Raw genomic sequence first — 18,905 nt, forward strand, 5'->3', positions numbered from 1 at the left:
CTGCTTTCTTGTTGATGTGATAAACGACGGCCAAAACCAACAGGTCACAGTCCATTAGGCAGGGAAGCCACCTCAGGAACCTGGAGGCAGGAAGGGAAGCAGAGACTGTGGAGGAACAATGCTCACAGCCTTTGTTTCCTCTGCTTTGTTATTTACCTTTCTTCTACAGCCCAGGCTCGCCTGATCAGGCATGACAACGCCTCCTACTTCAGTCTGCCAGCAAGAAAATTCCCCACAGACATGGCTGCTGGAAGCCAAGAAAGGCAACTTGTGAATTGAGGGTCCCTCTCCCAGGAGTGTCAAGTTGACAAACGTTAGCCACCATATTTTCGTAAGTTGCTTTTGATGTTTTGGGTTTTTGTTTTTGTTTTTTTTTTTTTAATCATAGCAACAGTAATTAATAAAGTCCCTTCTAATTTTTGTATGTTTGTTTGTTTTTGAGTCATGGTTTTTGTGTTAACAACCCTGGCTATCCTGGAACTCACTCTGTAGACCAGGCTGGCCTCTAATTCACAGAGATCCGACTGCCTCTGCCTTCTGAGTGCTGAGATTAAAGGCATGCGCCACCCTCGCCCAGCCCTTCTAATTTTATTTTCCTTTCTTTTTAATCATTTAAAATAAATGTATTTTATCTACTCTATTACTCATAGCATGTCAAAGCTAAGATTTAAATTATTTTTATCTTATTGTTTGCTTGTATGTAGCCTTGGGGTGCCTATAACTCACTTCATGTGGATCAGGTTGGCCTTAAACTCATAAAGATCCTCCTGCCTCTGCCTGAGCAGAGGTAAAGGCTTAAGATTTAAGTTTGTTTGGTTTTTTTGTTTTGTTTTGTTTTGAAGCAGGGTTTCTCTGTGTGGCCTTGGCTGTCCTAGACTCCCTTTGTAGACCAGGCTGGCCTTGAACTCACAGCAATCCGCCTGCCTCTGCCTCCCGAGTGCTGGGATTAAAGGCATGTGCCACCACGCCTGGCTCCTAAAATTTAAAATTAAGATTACTGCGCATGTGCCTGCCTTCCAGTGCTTCCGCCCTCAGCATGTAGCCCAGGCTGCTATATCCCAGCCAGTGCGCTTTCTCATGCCTCTACCAGCAAACAGCGCTCAGTCTCCACAAGTCCCTGACTGCTGACCTACCTCCCGACCCAATGTTATATACCTACAGCAGGGATGGAAAGGCCCCGCACTGAGCGTCATGAAGGAAAAGCACGGCTGGAGGATGAACTAAGTGCTGGGCAGGGGTGGCCTAGCGAATCCTTGGGGCTGTGCGTAGGTTGGTCATAGGCTAACCTGAAGGAACATGGGCCACACGGCCTGTCCAAGAGAATACCCACTCACCCCTGCCTACCTCAGCATTCTCCATTTCCTCCAGACTGGAAACTTCAAGAAGGAAGAGGTGGGGGGAACCAATATTCCCTGAGCACTTAACTTCTAGACCTTTCGTCACCTGTATGTGGCAGACTCATTAACCTTGCTGAGAAGAAAAGCCCTACACCAAGCAATATGACCCCTGGGCCAGACGAGGCACTGGGGCTTGGAAAGAAATTACCTTAAGTGAGGTCTTAAATCGGTGAGTTAACAGAACTGAGATCAAAACCCCGCCTTGTCTCCAAATGCCACATTTTTCCAGGAACTGTCAAGGCTTTATTCCATTCAGTTCCCTACACACACAAAAAAGTAACCATTCCACAGACATCTTCCCTTAAGCTTTACAGTGAGTCATCCCAGTTACTAGTCAAGATGTGCAAACTGAAAATTGAAAGACATACATTGCTCAATTTCCCGGGTGCTTATATAGAAAATCTCTTGGAAGTCCTTTCTCTCTCCCCGTCCTCCTCCTCCTTCCCCTCTCTCTTTCCCTCCTTCCTTACTTAGTTATTATATGTGCATTGGTGCTTTGCCTGCATATCTGTCTGTGTGACGGTGTCAGAAGTCCCAGAACTGGAGTTACAGACAGTGAGCTGGCATGTGGGTGCTGGGAATTAAATACAGGTCCTCTGGAAGAGTAGCCAGTGCTCTGAACTGATGAGCCATCTACACACACACACACACACACACACACACACACATACACACATCTTTTTTTTTTTTTTTTTTTTTTTTTTGAGACAAGGGCCTTACTGTGTAGCTCTGACTGGCCTGGAACACACTATGTAGTCCAGGCTGATGCCAAACTCACAGAGATCCACTGGCAGGAGGAGAAGGAGGAGAGGAAATGAGGAAGAGGAATAGCTGGGCACAGTAGCACATGTGCACACCTTTAACCTAGCACTAGAAGGCAAGGGCAGGCAGGTCTCTATGTGTTCAAGGTCAGCCTGGTCTACATAGTGAGTTCCAGGTAAAACTCAGATAGATAGATAGATAGATAGATAGATAGATAGATAGATAGATAGATAGGGACAGACAGACAATTTTTTTGTTTTGTTTTGTTTTGTTTTAGACAGGGCTTTTCTGTATAGCCTTGGCTGTCCTGGAACTAGCTCTATAGACCAGGCTGGCCTTAAAGATAACTTTTTATTTTTTAAGCTACAAATATAGGTTTAGTGGTATAAAGTCTTAGCTCAAACTCAGCATGGCAAAAAAACAAAACAAAACAAAAAAACCCACACAATCATTTTTGTTTAATCTAACAGATGTTTCCAACATTTGAGGTGCCTGAGCCAGAGATTTAGCTGTTGGTAGAGCCCTGGCCTAAAGTGCAGGGAGCCCTGGCTTATCCATCCCAGCACAGGAAGGAACCAGTGTGGCGGTGCGTGTCTGTAACCCAAGGTATCAGATTCACTCAGAAAGGAAAAAGCAATAGAAGCTCAAGGTCATCCTTGGCTACGTCGAGAGTTGGAGGCTAGCCTGGGCAACATGAAACCCTGTCCAAAAAAGGGGGGGGGGGTGGAATAAAAACAGAAACTGCGAGTATAAAAAACTAAATCCCTATCATGCTTTGCTCAGAATACACAACCTATTCACTCAGTCTAACAGACTCTATACACATGGTCCAAACTTGTCTGCCCCAGCAGTCTTCTTTTGTGTGTTAGTTAATCTATAGATCTATTAATTAGGTGGATCAAAAGGTCACAGCTTAAATGTATGGCTGGCCTGGTTTAGACCTCACCGTCTTGGGATACAAGAAAAAGCTCAAGTGGAGATTTTCTTTAAGGGGAGGGGTTTGAGACTGGAGGGAGTGGGTACACACTAGACTGTGCAGCAACTCCAAGAACAGTCTCCAGGCCACCTTCCAAAGCAAACTCCATAGCGGCTGCTCAGCTCTGCTCTGCTCTGCTCCATAAAGCTCAGCACTACGGGGCCCGGCCAGATTCTGTGGCCTGGAAAATTACTGCAGTGCACCTTCCAGCCTCCAGTGAACCAGCACGGACGTGGTTATTTGAGAAGACCCTGTGCTGCAAAGCAGGAGACTCAAGCCCCGAACAACTCCGAGGACAAGGAGCGTCTGGCAGTTCCAAGGCCACCACACTGACACTAAGGACCCCCGCTGGAACAGGAAGAAGCTGGGGAATGTCTTGCCGAGATACTCCCAAGCTCCATCAGAACAGACACTACAGAGTCCTAGTAAAGGAGAGACACAAATAAGGACACAGTCTCCTCCAGTCAAACACTACATGCCTGCTAGACAACACTCACAAATGACAGAGGCACCTCAACTCTTTTTAAAGAATTTTTTAAAATTATGTGTATATGTCTGTGTATAGGGGCACATGAGTTCAGGTGCCCTGGATCTGGATTTATAGGCATTGTGAGTTGTCAACAAAGGTACTAGGAACCAAACTTAGGACCATCTCTCCAGCTCCAGACTGCCCATTTTATTTTATTTTATTTTATTTTATTTTATTTTATTTTGAGACAGGGTTTCTCTGTGTAGTCCTGGCCTTCCTTTAACTCTATAAACAGGCTGACCTCAAAATCAGAGATCCGTCTGCCTCTACCTCTCAACCTTCAAGTGCTGGGCTTAAAGGTGTGAGCACCACCACCCAGTGACTGCTTAATCCCTTTTTGTTGTTGTTGTTTGGTTTGAGTTGTTTGAGACAGAGTTTCTCTGTGTAGCCTTGGCTATCCTAGATTCACTTTGTAGACCAGGCTGGCCTCAAACTCACAGTGATCTACTTGCCTCTGCCTCCCGAGTGCTGGGATTAAAGGCATGAGCCACCATTGGCTAGCTAGGGTTAGGGTTAGGGGACTGCTCAATTCTTATCTTTGATGATCATATTCAAAGGCATTAGAGATTCTGTGTTTGATGGTACTCAGGACAAGAATTCCTGGTTTTTATTCTTGAGTTAGTCACTGATAAATTAGTGTCTGATAATAGAAATTATCAGGTGCTTTGATAGCATTGGTTACCAGGATTTGTTTGTTTGTTTGTTTGTTTGTTTGAGAAATGGTTTCTCTGCTTAACAGAGCCTGGACTTGCTTTGTAGATGAGGCTGGCCTCAAACTCACAGAGATCTGCCCGTCTCTGCCAGGGCGAGGTGCGTCACCACTTACTTATTACTTTTTGTATTTTGTCTGCTGTTTTGCCTGCATGCACATATGTGTGAGTGGGTTGATCCTCTGGACATGGAATTAGAGACAGTTGTGAGCCTCCATGTGGGTGCCAGGAATTGAACCTGGGTCCCCTGGAAGAGCAGTCAGTGCTCTTAACCACTGAGCCATCTCTACAGCCTCAGTTACAAGAGGTATTTAAGCAAGTAGGTACCTGGTATGTGCCCAGAACTGAGTACTAATTTGAAGGGGCCCACAGTAGCCAGGTGATAGAACAAATATCAAGGAACAAAAAGGTGAACAGAGTACAAGAAAAAAAGCCAGTAGTTCCTCAGCAAAGAGGAACCCTCTGGTGCGAGGTTCTTCTCCAACCCATACGGTCAGACTTTGTGTCTCCCTGCCACTCGCTCCTGGGATTACAGCTCTGCTCTGGGTTTCCTTGCTGCAGGAAGTTTGTATCATTTCAAGTAGGATGGCTGTGATGATATGGGAGCAACTTGTCTGCCTGACATCGGTGGATATCCCTCCCTCCCTCCCTCCCTGGACTTAAGGCAATCAAAAAAATCACAAGGGCCAACTAGACATGAAGGGCAGCAAAAGACAAGTAGTCTCCTAGGCTTGAGAGCATGTTGGTGTCTAGCACATTGGTTAGGAACATGTCAAGCCCATTCTGAAATACAACCAGTATATCTCTCTGTGCTAGCTTTTTTTTTTTTTTTTTTGTACCAAGTGTCATCATCTCTTGGCTCCAAGTTGACCCCAACTCTAGGTCCATTATATATAGCAAAGTACCTAGAAACCACTTTAGTGCAACTCTACCCTCCAGCAGAACCATAACTGGATCCAATATGAACAAACGGATATAACTTTTTCGTTCGGTTGATTGGTTGGTTGGTTTTTGTTTTTGGAGACAGGGTTCCTCTGTGTAGCCCTGGCTGTCCAGGAACTTGCTCTGTAGACCAGGCTGGCCTCCAACACACAGAGATCTGCCTGCCTCTGCCTGCTGAATGCTGGGATTAAAGGTGTGCTCTACCACACCCAGCTATGGATATAACCTGGTAAAGCCTACGTGCTCAACGGACCCCTTAACAGTCTGTTCCCTGGGCTGCTATTCATCCAGTGCATACCAGCCTATTAGGTGTGCCTGAAATACTTAGGTGCATGTCAGAACGCAGCAGTCACCTTGGGTCCACCACCACTACTGTGATGAACCACTCCAATGCAAGCTTTACCATGCAGCATCTTAAGGACTCATATGGGGCACAGCAAGGACTTGTTCTTAAGACCCTGTCCAACACCACTACCCATCCTCAAAGTATTATTAAACAGATTTCCATGGCCCTTGCCTGATTCCTCATAGCAATGCTATCCCACCCGAAAACTTAGACCATTTTTCTGCTTTCCACGAACTAGATGCTATGGTCTCTTTGCCAATTGTTATTCACAAAGTCTTGCACAAGAGTTGGGGTGAATGGGCTGGAGAGATGGCTCAGAGGTTAAGCATACTGACTGTTCTTCCAGAGGTCCAGAGTTCAATTCCCAGCAAGTGCATGGTGGCTCACAACCATCTATGACGTGATCTGATGCCCTCTTCTGGCAGGCAGGTGTACATGCAGACAGAACACTGTTACATAATAATAAATAAATCTTCTTCTTTTTTTTTTTTTTTTTAAAGGCTGGGTGGTGGTGGCACAGGTCTTTAATCCCCGCACCAGGGAGGCAGAGGCAGGTGGAATGCTGTGAGTTCAAAGCCAGCCTGGTCTACAAAGCGAGTCCAGGACAGCCAAGGCTACACTGGGAAACTCTGTCTTGAAAAACAAAACAAAATAAACAAAAAAAGAGCTGAGATGAAGCTCAGTGGCCCAACAGTCTTTCACGGTTGAGCTTCGTTTACCTACACCCCTCCTGCCTTACTACACTCAGTTGTTCCATATTCCCTTTTCCCTGCCACCTGGTCTTTGCTGCCTGAGAGCAGCTTTTTTTCCCCTCTCCATTGGTCTTCTTTTTCCTCCTTTCAGTTTGTTGGCAGTGGTGGTGGTTTTTGCTTTTTGGTTTGTTTGTTTGTTCTTTGAGGCAGGGTCTCATGTAGCACAGGCTGGCCTTGAACAGGGTTAGTATATAAGGTTGACCTTGACCATCCGAGCCTCCTGTCTCCTCCTCAGAGCTCTGTGACTACAGGTGTGCCCCACATCCGGCTATATATGGTCCTGAGGAATAAACCTAGAGCTTTGTGCACACTGGGCAAGCACACTACAAACTGAGCTACACCCCAGCCTCAATTCAGCACTTTTTAATTGTGTGTGTGTGTGTGTTGTGCATCAACAAGCGTAACTCATGCATGCCATGCCAGAAGAGGGCATTAAGTCACTGTGAACCCCCATGTTGATGCTAGGAACCAAATCTGGGTCCTCTGCAAGCGCACCAAGGGCTCTTAACCACTAAACCATCTCTCCAGCCTCAATTTATCAGAATCTTACCATCTCCCCAAATGTCTCCACTTCTTTGAAATTACTTGAGAGCTGCACCCCATTTTCAGAAATATCACAGCAACATCTACTTTCAACTTTTAAAAAATCTAATGTATAGTATTCTGATTGTTTTCATAGAAGCACTTTTATTCTAACCCTAGACAGAAAGCTATAGAAAAAAAACTGTATGTGCACTGGCTAGTGTTATGTCAATTTGACACAGGTTGTAGTCATCGAAGAGGAAGCCTAAACTCAGAAAATGCCTCCATATAATTAAGCTGTATGTGAAATCCTGTCTCGAAAAACAAAAACAATTTAGGGTACTATCAAGCCAGTAGGGCATTTTCTTAATTAGTGATTGATGGGGAAGGGCCAGGCCCATTGTGGGCGGTGCCACCCCTTGGCTGCTGGTCTTGGGTTCTATAGGAAAGCAGGCTGAGCAAGCCATGGGGAGCAAACCAGTAAGCAGCAGCCCTCCACGGCCTCTGCATCAGCTCCTGCCTCCAGGTTCCTGCCCTGTTTGAGTTCCTGTCCTGACTTCCTTCCATTTGCTTTTGGTCATGGTGTTTCATTGCAGCAATAGTAACCCTAACTAAAACAGCATAATTTGCCTATCATAGCGTAAAAAAACAAAAAAAAAAAAAAACCAAGCACAGCCAGGTGATGGTGGCGCACGCCTTTAACTCCAGCACTTAGGAGGAAGAGGCAGGTGGATCTCTGAGAATTCAAGGCCAGCCAGTCTACATAGTGAGTTCCAGGCAGCCAGCACTAAAGGGAGAAGCCCTGTCTCAGAAAGCAAATAATTAATTGATTAATTAAAAAAATGACCTAGCACAGTGCTTTCCTTGCACTAGGTACTAAACAAATATGACTGCATGAATGGCTGCAATTCTTTCAGCCAAAGGGCCCTTTTCTATTTGTTAATGATTTTTGTTGTTTTCCTTTAAAGCTATTCTGATCGTCGTTATATCTTTTTCTGCATATAGAGCCCAAATTGCACACCATCTATATTCTAAACTACCGGGTTATTTCGTGAAGATGAAGCAGGAAGCATGCTCCCCTGTCATTACTTTACCACCCTTGAGTTTGGGATCGCCATTCTCTATACACTTTTCCAGCGCTAAACCAATATACCCTCACACAGGGACAAGCAAATGACAGGTTCTGGGCAACGGGGGCCAGCCTCACGGATGACAGGAAGGCGGGTGTGGCCTGAGTTGGCAGAGAATCCTAGAAAGTGGCAGGGCGGCTCATTGGGAAAGAGAGCCGAGATGGGGTTCTGGTTGCTGTGGTGAAGCCTGGGTGCAGTGCTGGGAGGAGTGTCTTTACGACTCTGGTGGCTACTGGTATGCAGGGTGAGGAGGGAGCACTGGCAACCCCCTTCCTTCTTCTCCCCTACTTCTTCCCCAGAGGAATAGCTCTGAGCTGAGAGTAAGACACAGCACAAGAGGGAATTTTGATTCAAAACATCTGGGCTTCTTAGTGACAAAAAGGACAATACCAGGTGGTAGTGGCACATGCCTATAATCCCAGGACTCAGAGGCAGGTAGATCTCTGAGTTCGAGGCCAGCCTATTCTACAGAGTAAGTTCCAGGACAGCCAGAGATACTCAGAGAAACCCTGTCTTGGAAAAGAAGGGGGGGGGTGGAGGGGGAAACAAGTACAGCCACCTAAATCTCACCCTAAGGAAGTCAGGCAAGACTAAGACACATTTCACCACTGATGGACTTTAGGGTCCTAGGTATCTAACAAGAGGAAATGGTTATCTTCAGTGCCCAGGCTTAGGCTCTTTTTAGAAATCACAAGGAGAACAGGGCACAGCACGCAGGAGGCAGAGGCAGGCGGATCACCGTGAGTTCGAGGCTAGCCTGGTCAGCAAAACAAGTCCAGGACAGCCAAGGCTATACAGAGAAACCCTGTCTCAAAAAAAAAAAAAAAAACACACAAAACAAAAATAGGAAGAAAGAAAGAAAGAAAAAAAGAAAAAAGAATTCACAAGGAAGACCAGGTATGATAGCTCACACCTTTAATCCCTTTAATCCCAGCACTCTGGAGGCAAAAACAGGTGGATCTCTTAGTTTGAAGCCAGTCAGGTCTACAGAATGAGTTTCAGGACAGCCAGGGCTACACAGATAAACGCTGTCTTGAAAAACCAGAGAGAGAGAGAGAGATCACAAGAAGGAAGGTCGGCTGCATGGCACATACCCATAACCGGCACTCAGGAGACTGAGGCAGAAAGATCTTGAAATCAAGCCTAGTCTGCAATATGTATAGCAAGTTTCAGACTAGCCTAGGCTACAGAGTGGTTGTCTCAAAAAGGAAGAAAGAACCCACAAGGAACACTAAGCTAACTCTGGAGTAAGACTCTGGGAACATGTTTTTGGAGAAGGGTCAGTTTGGAAAAGGAAATATATATTTTTTTAATACAAATTAAAAGCCCACAAGTCTGGTATGAGGAAGTCAGCAGGATCCAGAGACTGGGAGCCAGAGTGCAGCTTTATCGTGGCCACCTGGGTCTGCTCTAAGAGAAAGCACACCTGAGTCAGAGGCAAGGGGAGGAGGAATGAAGGCAGCCCACTGACTTCAGGGTGGCAAAGCAACTGCTTTCCTGCCTAATTTATAGAGTATCCCACTAAGCATGCTGGCAAAGGGTGTTCTGGGGAGAAGGCTCCAACCTCTCGCCTGTACACACTCCAGGAAAGTTCAGCCATCTGCAGCTGGGTGGCCATGCTGTGACAGCCTCTACAAAGAGAAAACCAAACCCAAGGAGAGAGACTGGGACCAAGGGAAGGAAGGATTCTATGTCGGACTCCATGCTTTGTGGCTGTGTGCAAGCGTCTTCCCCAGGCGCAGGGCTCTCCCGCCTTGGAAAATGCTCAAGTGGCAGAGGCCATAAGTCTCCGCATCCACCTGAGAGGGACCCTGGAGATCACGGAGGCCAGATTCCTCTTTTCCTCTCCATCTGTAGCTTGATCTCTTGTGACAGCCAGTCCCCCAGCTCACAGCCAGAATTATGTCCACTGCCACAGAGAGGGTTGGGCTGCATGCACACACCTCCAAACCGATCCTGCGTAGTTACTGCCTAGGGCAGTAATTTCTTCTTCTGGGCCACAAAAGATAAAGCACCACATCTAGCGAAGGGTACACAGCTGTTGACCAAAGTATCTACCAGGAGGTATTCTTTAAATGTCTTAAAACAAGGAAGGAAACTCAGGGAGAAAAATAAACTAGAAGCACCCCCTTTAGGCTGGAGAAGGGCACCGGAACCTTCTGGAAACTTATCCAGTCCCTTCTGGCTCCTAGATGACTTTACACTTTGTTAGGCCTGTCAAAGGCAGATTGAAAATCACAGTGGATAATCATATCCATTTAAGAAGGGAAAAGCCATTTCCTCCCGTTTTCCTAAGCAGAAACTTGAGTGCTTTGGTGAAATAAAGGTGCAAATAGGAATTTACTCATGGCAGGGTCGCCTTAGGCGGGATCTAGGGAGTTTGTAGGATGCGCGGGTTTTGCAGGGAGGACTTCAAACAGTGGTGGAAGCAGTCTGACGAGCAGAGAACTACGTACTCAGGACCTGGGATAACTTGTAAACAGTGGCCCACGCAAGGCGGGAAGGCCAGGCGACTCTCTCCGAGGTGCGACTGAAAAAGAACCCCTGAAAGTTCGGCCGGAGGGGAAACTGCGAGCTAACCACACTAGCAAGTACAAAGTTGAGGGGGAAGGGGAGCACCGACCGCCTGCGGCCGAACGCGCCGCATCCCCGGAGCCCGCGCTCGCAAACCGCGCGTTTCTCCGTTCTCGAGGCTGTGAGTCCCGCAGGGTGGAAAGCGCCCCAAATCTCCACCAGCGCTCGGGAAGTAAGAGAGCGTCCCGACCCGACTCTAACCTGGGTGGGCAGGCCAGGATCAGCGACCACCGGCGGGCCCCACCGGCCCAGGTCCCCAGGAAAGTGCGGGGCGGCGCCGACACCTGGAATCCGCTGGGAGAGGCGGGTCCCCGCCCCGGAGCGCCCGCCCACCTCCGCCACCTCCTCGCCCCCCGGCGCTACTTACTGTGGTTCAGGGGGTTCCTGCCGGCCTGGGCCGACGCCACCAGCTCCAGATACAGAGTCCAGAGTCCCACCGATACCACGGCGAGCAGCAGCAGCAGCCGGAAGCGCCTCCTCACCAGCTTGATCGGGCGCAGGAGCAGCATCAGCAACGCGGCGCGGGGGCTCCCCATGGCTCTTCGCCTGGCCGGCCGCTCTAGCACCGGCAACCCACTCGCCGCCCGGCCCGACTCTGCGGCTCAGCGCAGCCTACGGGCAGTCTCCCCGGCTCGCTCTCCGGCCGGCCGCCCGCTCATGCTCGGTGCGCTGGGGTCCCTCCGTAGCGCGGGCGCCTCTCAGGTCTCTCTCCGGCCGCGGAGCCCGGCTCCTCCTCCTCAAGTGTCCGCTCCACGCCTCTCCTCGTCGCAGGCCCGCCACCTCCCTCCTTCTCTCCTTTCTTGCTCCAGTACGCTGCCCTAGAGGCTCTCCTAGGTGCCCGCCCGACCCTGCGCTTGCTTGCAACACTTAGGGCGCTTTCTCTCAGCTCCGAGCTTTACCTTTCACCCTACCTGTCCCGCCCCCGCCTCGGCCCCGCCCCCAGGCACAGGTGGGCCCCGCCCCCTAGAGGCTGAGGGCAGGCAAGAGGTGGGGCCAGAGAGCTGGTCCCAGATACAGCCACCCTCTTAGGGTTATGTGGGAGGGTGTGTCAGGTGTATGATGAGGGTGATATGGGAATGAAAGAAGATGCGAGTGAACACGCGGACTCTGTGACCCAAGGAAACCCAGTCACCACCAAGATATTTGAAGGTGCTCCTCCGAAGGGTACGTGGAGTTGGGACTCATTTTTGAAGTGGCCACTGTGACTTTGGCCTCAGGGTTTTTTCTCTGTCACAATAACTCTAGTTCCAAAGGACACTTAATTTAGCTTTAACTCTGTCTTCCAAATGAAATTGAATACCGTTTTTTTCCTGGCCACCAACTACACTCTGAAAGGCACCAGGGAGCGCAACTAGGAGTCGTTGGGTCCCACCCCTACCCCCATTTTGGGTGTTTGGGTGAAAGAGATGTTGGAGAATTGGAAGAAGAAGGAGAAGAAGAAGAAGAAGAAGAAGAAGAAGAAGAAGAAGAAGAAGAAGAAGAAGAAGAAGAAGAAGAAGAAGAAGAAGAAGAAGAAAAGAGTGGAGGGGCAACTAAGTAGTAGACCATGCACTTGGCATGTAGGAGACCCTGGTTCCATCCCGGAACCATAAAAGAAATGAGGAAGTGAGGAGGGCGTGAGATGGAGTTGTAGAGATGGCTCATCTGTCAAGAGTGCATAATGCTCTTCTACCAGACCTGAGTTTGCGTCCCAGAACCCAAATCCCCTGTAACCCCGATGTTCTTTTCTAGCTTCTGCTGCGACCTCCACTAACATGCATGTACCTACCTCCACAGACACACACATGTAAAATAAAATATGTTAAAAAGAGTGGGGGGGGGAGAAAAATGAAAAGGAGAGGCACCTCTTCTTTATGGAGCCCATAGCATAGTTGGATATGCACTGCTTTCTTCTGAGTCCCTCCTTTCTCCCCAACCCTCATGATTAACCCTTTAAAAGACCTTTAAAATAGCTGGCGCTTGGGCCACACCTTTAATCCCAGCACTCGGGGAGGCAGAGACAGGGGGATCACTGTGAATTTGAGGCCAGCTTGGTCTACAAAGAAGCAAATTCAGTACAGCCAAGGGTACACAGAGAATCCAAGTTTCGAGAAAAAAAAAAATCTGGAGCTCTCCTCCCCCGCCCCCAAACACAGGAGAAAAATAAGTCACTGGGGGTTGAAAGGGTCCACCAGACACTCCACATTCCAATGCCCTGACTTTAGGCAGAGAAAGCAGTACTATCTGATTTAAATGAGATAGTTTAAAAACCCAGAAGGGCAGAGTGACTTGTCAAAGGTCACCCAGCAGGTGGAGGCTCAAATGTTCCACTCTCAGAAGAATGTGGAGAGAGCTGGGCATGGTGACACACAGCTGTGATCCCAGGAATCAGAGGTAAAAGCAAAGAGGACCTGAAATTCAGTCCATCTCAGCTACCTAGTTGAATTTGAGGCCAGCCTAGCATAAAAATGCCCGCCCCCCCCCCCCCCACCTCCGCCGCCAATACAGAGGAAAAAACCAGAAGGACCCAGTGTGTTCCAGGACATATTAAAATCAAGCACATATCATGCAAATGTTGTACAAGGACAGAAGTCGGCTGTGCGGTTCCTCAGTGTTCTTCAGCGGAAGGAGACTGCAAGGGGATAGTTCTGACTGAAGTCCCTAGGAAGCATCTGTGTGACAGCCTAAAGCCACAGGTGTGGAAGCTTTGGACACTTATGTTCATTTGTTTGTTTTCCAAAAGCCCAAGGCAAGAGGGGAGCACATTCAAGTTGGCCTGAGTCTGGAGGGGAAGGGGCTGGGCCTCCTGTGAAGCCTCTTTGTTTTATCAGTAGCATCACCACTAAGTGTCACGTGCGGCATTTTGTCATCGAAATGGGCAGCAGCCTGTCCCCTACCGTGATTCTCTCTCTACTGAAAGATGGCCATCCATCACTTTCACTCAACCAAATGCTCGAAGTACCTGTGCGTGGGAACTGGGAGAGAGCAGAAACAGGGAACACGTCTTCTCATCGGAGAGAAAGGATATTTTATAAAAAAAGAAATCAGACACTTTAAAGGTCAAATTTCTGGCCCAAGCAACAAGTTGCCAAGAAATTCAGAGGACAAATAAAAGCACCCTGCGTCTATCAACCTTGAGCCTGCTTTGTCTCACTTTTCAATCTGCCTCGTTTCCTCGCTAAGGATTGTGCTCAAGTCTTGTGTGCTCTGAACACAAGCTGCACCACTGAGCCACACCCTAGCCCCATGTTCTGTTCTTATAACTCCCTGCTAAAGATGGAGGTGAATGTAGAGGAGGCCAGGACATTCTGGAGGTTCCTCTCTCCTGTCTTCTGTCTACTTTTCTGCTACATATGCCTCCATGGCACCCTGCTTTCTCTACACCCCCCCCCTTTTTTTTCTTTTGCAGTGTTAGAGATTGAACCCCAGGGCCTTATGCACGCTGGGCAAGTACTCTAACACGTACGTTCCTTTTTTTTTGGCTTCCAGTGTTATCGCAGACTTTGGCACTCAAATTTCTTTCCTTATCAACTGAACTCCAAAGCTAAGTATATGGATTGAAATATTCGTGCTGACCCATATATGCAGGCTAATATATTAAATATATTGTTTTGTTGTTGTTGTTGTTGTTGTTTTGGTTTTTTGAGACAGGAGTTCTCTGTGTAGCCCTGGCTGTCCTCGAACTCACAGAAATCTACATGCTTCTGCCTCCCGTGTACTGGGATTAAAGGCATGCAGCACCACGCCCAGCTTGTTACTGGTACTTTTTTTTTTTGGTTTTTCGAGACAGGGTTTCTCTGTGTAGCCTTGGCCATCCTGGACTCACTTTGTAGACCAGGCTGGCCTCGAACTCACAGCGATCCGCCTGCTTCTGCCTCCCGAGTGCTGGGATTAAAGACATGCGCCACCACGCCCGGCTCTTACTGGTACTTTTTAAAACAGGGTGTCTTTATGTAGTTCTCGATGTAGCCCAGGTTGGCCCTGAACTCAAAGATCCACCTGCCTCTGCCTCTGCTGCTTAAGTGTTGGGCTTAAAGTCGTGCACCACCGTTGCCTGGCTAAATATATTGTTTATCATGTCTTCTCATTGTCATGTTAACTGGATACTCACTCATTCTTCTGATGTCTTTCAGTGACTTTTACTTCCTGACACTGAGGCTGCACATGAAAGGAAAAATAGTTTATATCCTATTACCTGTGTGCCTTAGTTACGGTTTTTTGTTTTGAGGTTTTTGTTTGGTTGGTTGGTTTTTGGTTTTTCAAGACAGGGTTTCTCTGTGTAGCCTTGGCTGTCCTAGACTCACTTGGTAGACCAGGCTGGCCTCGAACTTACAGAGATCCGCCTACCTCTGCCTCCTGAGTGCTGGAATTAAAGGCGTGTGCCACCATACCTGGCAATGTTTTGGTTTTTCAAGACTGTCATTCAGCATCCAGAAGGCTGGCCTGGGAGCTGCTTGCTTTCAGATGAGAAGGGACGGACCTTGAGATCAAAAGTCCCAAGTTCCTGTTTCTCTCAGGAACTGCTAGAGCACTTTAGGTTAAGGCCCGAACTCCAGGGGAGATCCCCAGTCTTATATGGGGGAGATGTTACAGTTTAGCTATTTTAGAATGAGATTTTTGGGGTCAGATGGTAATGGAGACTCCGGAGCTCCACAAGCCCATGACGACAGCAAATTGTTACAACCCTTTGTGTTGTGCTAAACATGGCAGACGAAGTGCAAAGCCAGATGGCAGGTGCATCCGGTGAGACACAGGCCCAACGGTGCACCAAGCTAGCGCCAATGGAGTGGGCCTCATCAGCTGCCAAGGCAGCTCTACCATCACTGCCTTGACTGGCAGTCAAGCCCCAGGCATCCTGCAGTGATTCTTCCCCAGAATAAATGGAGTCTCAGACTGTCATGGTGGAGGAATGGCGTGAGCACTCATGCCAGCCTTTATTTATAACCCTTGGGCAGTGAGGAGCGATTTGTGGGTGAATGTGTATGATTCAATGTGGGTGGAGGTCCAAGGATACTACATGCAGTGCTACAGTACCTCATTTACATGCTGTAGCACTGGTCCTATCACAAGAAGGAAAAAACAGGACTTAATTATGCTATGTGTGGGGGAAGAACTTCTAGGTACTATTAAAGGTCATTTGCATAAGGCTGGGATCTCCTTAGCATAGGGTAAGGTACTTCCAGGAATCCCCCAGATGCTTGCTGAACAGATTTCTTATCTGGAAAGGGTCAGGCAGGCTGGAGAGATGGCTCAGCAGTTAAGAGCACTGTCTGCTCTTCCAGAGGTCCTGAGTTCAATTTCCAGCAACCACAGGATGGCTTACAATCATCTATAATGAGATTTGATGCCCTCTTCCAGTGTGCAGGTGTACATGCAAGCAGAACACTGTATATGTAATAAATAAATCTTTAGAAAAAGGAAAAAGCTAGGCGGTGGTGGCACACGCCTTCAATCCCAGCACTCGGGAGGCAGAGGCAGGCAGATCTCTGTGAGTTGGAGGCCAGCCTGGCCTACAAAGCGAGTCCAGGATAGCCAAGGCTACACAGAGAAACCCTGTTTCAAAAAAAAAAAACAAAAACAAAAAAAAAAAAAAAAAAAAAAAAAAAAAGGGAACAAAAGGGTCAGGCCTATAATCCTCCCCAAGGCTATGCTAAGCTCCTTAGAGGAGCTGGGGGAAAGGGGGGTGCGAGGTGTCCCAGATCAGGAGACAGGGGAAGAGAAAACCCTGCTGAAAAAGGGAGTCCATCATCATAATAGAATGAGCTCAGTTGGCTACCTCTCCAACAGCGCCCACACGAGACATGATTTCTCCATATAACAGCCCTGCCTGTCCTGGACTTGCTTTGTAGACCAGGATGCCCTCAAACTCACAGAGATCTGCCTTCCTCTGCTGGAATTAAAAGCATACACCACACCGCCATGCCCAAGTGACTAAGGCAATTCTTTGTTTGTTTGTTTGTTTGTTTGTTGAAGCAGAGTTTCTCCGTGTAGCCTTGGCTATCATGGATTAGCATTGTAGACCAGCCTGGCCTTGAACTCACATCAATCCACCTGCCTCTGCCTCTCGAGTGCTGGGATTAAAGGCGTGTGCCATCACCGCCTGGCCTAAGGTAATTCTTATAAAGGAAAACATTTAATTGAGTCTGGCTTACAGTTTCAGAGGTTCAGTCTGGCATCATGCAGACAGACTTGGTACTGGAGGAGCCAAGAGTTCTACATCTTGATCCAAGGGCAACAGGAAAAGACTATGTTCCTCAACTAGCCAGGAGACCCTCTTCCACACTGGGTGGATCCTAAGCACAGGACACCTCAAAGCCCACCAACACAGTGACACACTTCCTCCAGCATACCTTCCTCCAATAAACTTTCTAGAAGTGCCACTCCCTGTGGCCAAGCACTCAAGCACATGAATCTATGGCGGCCAAACCTATTCAAACCACCACACCTGAGGTACCATTTGGAAAGAGCTTTCCCCAGGCTTTGGCTTGGCAAGGATCTCAGCATCAAATCAAAAAAGGTCTTCTTTTCTGGTTATAGAAGCTTTGAAAGAAAGGTCAAGGCAAGCTTCCTAAAGTGGGCCAAGGTCATAGACAAAACGAATCTGGGGGTAGGGAATACAGAAGGCAAGATCGAGCTGGGATGTCTGTCAGTAGTAGAGGATGTGTTTGGTTCTCAGTGCAGGTGGCTGCACACACATGCACACTCCCTCCCCCACACACAAAAAAATTCTTTTTAAAAAAATTTATTTATTTTATTATGTGTACAATTTTCTGCCTGCATGTGTGACTGTCTACAAGATCTTGTTATAGATGGTTGTAAGCCACCATGTGGTTGCTGGGAATTGAACTCAGGACCTCTAGAAGAACAAACCAGTGCTCTTAACCACTGAGCCATCTCTCCAGCCCCTAACTCATGAGTTTTGTTTTTGGTCTGTTATCTACACATTGTTCTACAGAGTTTGCTTGTATGGGGTGGTTCCCAGCAGCAGATAGGAACGCTTGCTGAATGAATTGCTCTTGCTGCACTGTTGCTGTTTGCAGCAGGGTCTCAGTGTGTCACCCAGGATGTCTCTTGATCCATGGGCTCAAATAATCCTGCTGCCTGCCCTCCCCACTCGCTGGCACTATAGGCACACATTGCCACGTCAGAGTTGAACCCTCCTTCTTTCTCTGCCACTCCTCTTACTTTCCAGTGTAGTCAGATCTTTCCTTTTCACCTGGATGATGAAATAAACAGCAGGCACTCTGCCAAAGCCCTGTGCCTGTGACCTCACACAGTTTTGCATACTAGACAGGAAAAGTGATAAATAATTACCATGTCTGTGGAAGAATATGTGCAAGATTAACAGGCCTAATGGTGCAGGCCTGTGATCTCAGACAGGAAGGAAGATTCTCAAGTTCAAGGCCTGTCTGGCCAACAGACTGAGTTCAAAGGCAGCCTCAGCAAACTTAGCAAGACCTTACCTCAAATTTTTTTTAAAGATTTATTTGTTTATTATGTACACAGTGTTCTGCCTGCATGCACACCTGCAGGCCAGAAGAAGGCATCAGTTCACATGATAGATGGTTGTGAGCCACCATGTGGTTGCTGGGAATTGAACTCAGGACCTCCAGAAGAGTAGTCAGTGCTCTTCAACCTCTGAGCCATCTCTGCAGGCCACAATTTTTTTTTTTTTAAATGAAAGAAAGAACTGAAGAGAGAGGATTTGTCTAGCATGTGTAGGTCATAGGGCCTAGAATTCAATCCCCAATACTGAAAATAACATGCACTATTAAGCCATAAAGAGTAAAAGGATGAGCCGGGCAGGGTGGCACAAGCCTTTAATCCCAGCATTTGGGAGGCAGAGACAGGTGGATCACTGTGAGTTCGAGGCCAGCCTGGTCTACAAAGTGAGTCCAGGACAGCCAAGGCTACACAGAGAGACCTGTCTCAAAGAAGAAAGAAAGAAGAAAAAAAAGAAAGAAAGAACAGATGAAGGAAGCTACAAAAAAAGAAGAAAGGATGACCGCATTATGCTCAGATCAAAATAAAATTTATGAGCTGTGGAATACCCTCAGCAATTCACAAACTAAGAAATCATGAGTTTATCATAACCCCTGCTTCAAATTTTGGCACAGTATGCAGGAAACGATATGAGGGTACCCCCAGAGCAGAAGTATGGGCTTTGAAATCTTCCACTGGTCAACCCATCACTTATTTTCTAGTTCAAAGTGAGAATGCACCCTACACACCCATTATTTTTTAGATGAGATTTCATGTAGCCCAAGCTGTCCCCAAACTCCCTTT

At 47.6% G+C, this 18,905-nt stretch overlaps 1 protein-coding gene across 1 annotated transcript in view; it reads right to left on the minus strand.

Moving 5' to 3' along the window:
* The window catches only part of B4galnt3 (beta-1,4-N-acetyl-galactosaminyltransferase 3), a 98,165-nt gene extending 86,648 nt beyond the window's left edge, over positions 1 to 11,517 (minus strand). The window contains exon 1 of the mRNA XM_051155265.1: positions 11,008 to 11,517. Within this exon, the coding sequence (XP_051011222.1) occupies positions 11,008 to 11,176 (169 nt within the window). The 5' untranslated portion in view covers positions 11,177 to 11,517. The remainder of the gene's footprint in view (positions 1 to 11,007) is intronic.
* Between the last annotated feature and the right edge of the window lie 7,388 nt (positions 11,518 to 18,905).

Source organism: Acomys russatus, chromosome 13 (assembly GCF_903995435.1).
Source record: "Acomys russatus chromosome 13, mAcoRus1.1, whole genome shotgun sequence".
NCBI classification, from domain to species: domain Eukaryota; kingdom Metazoa; phylum Chordata; class Mammalia; order Rodentia; family Muridae; genus Acomys; species Acomys russatus.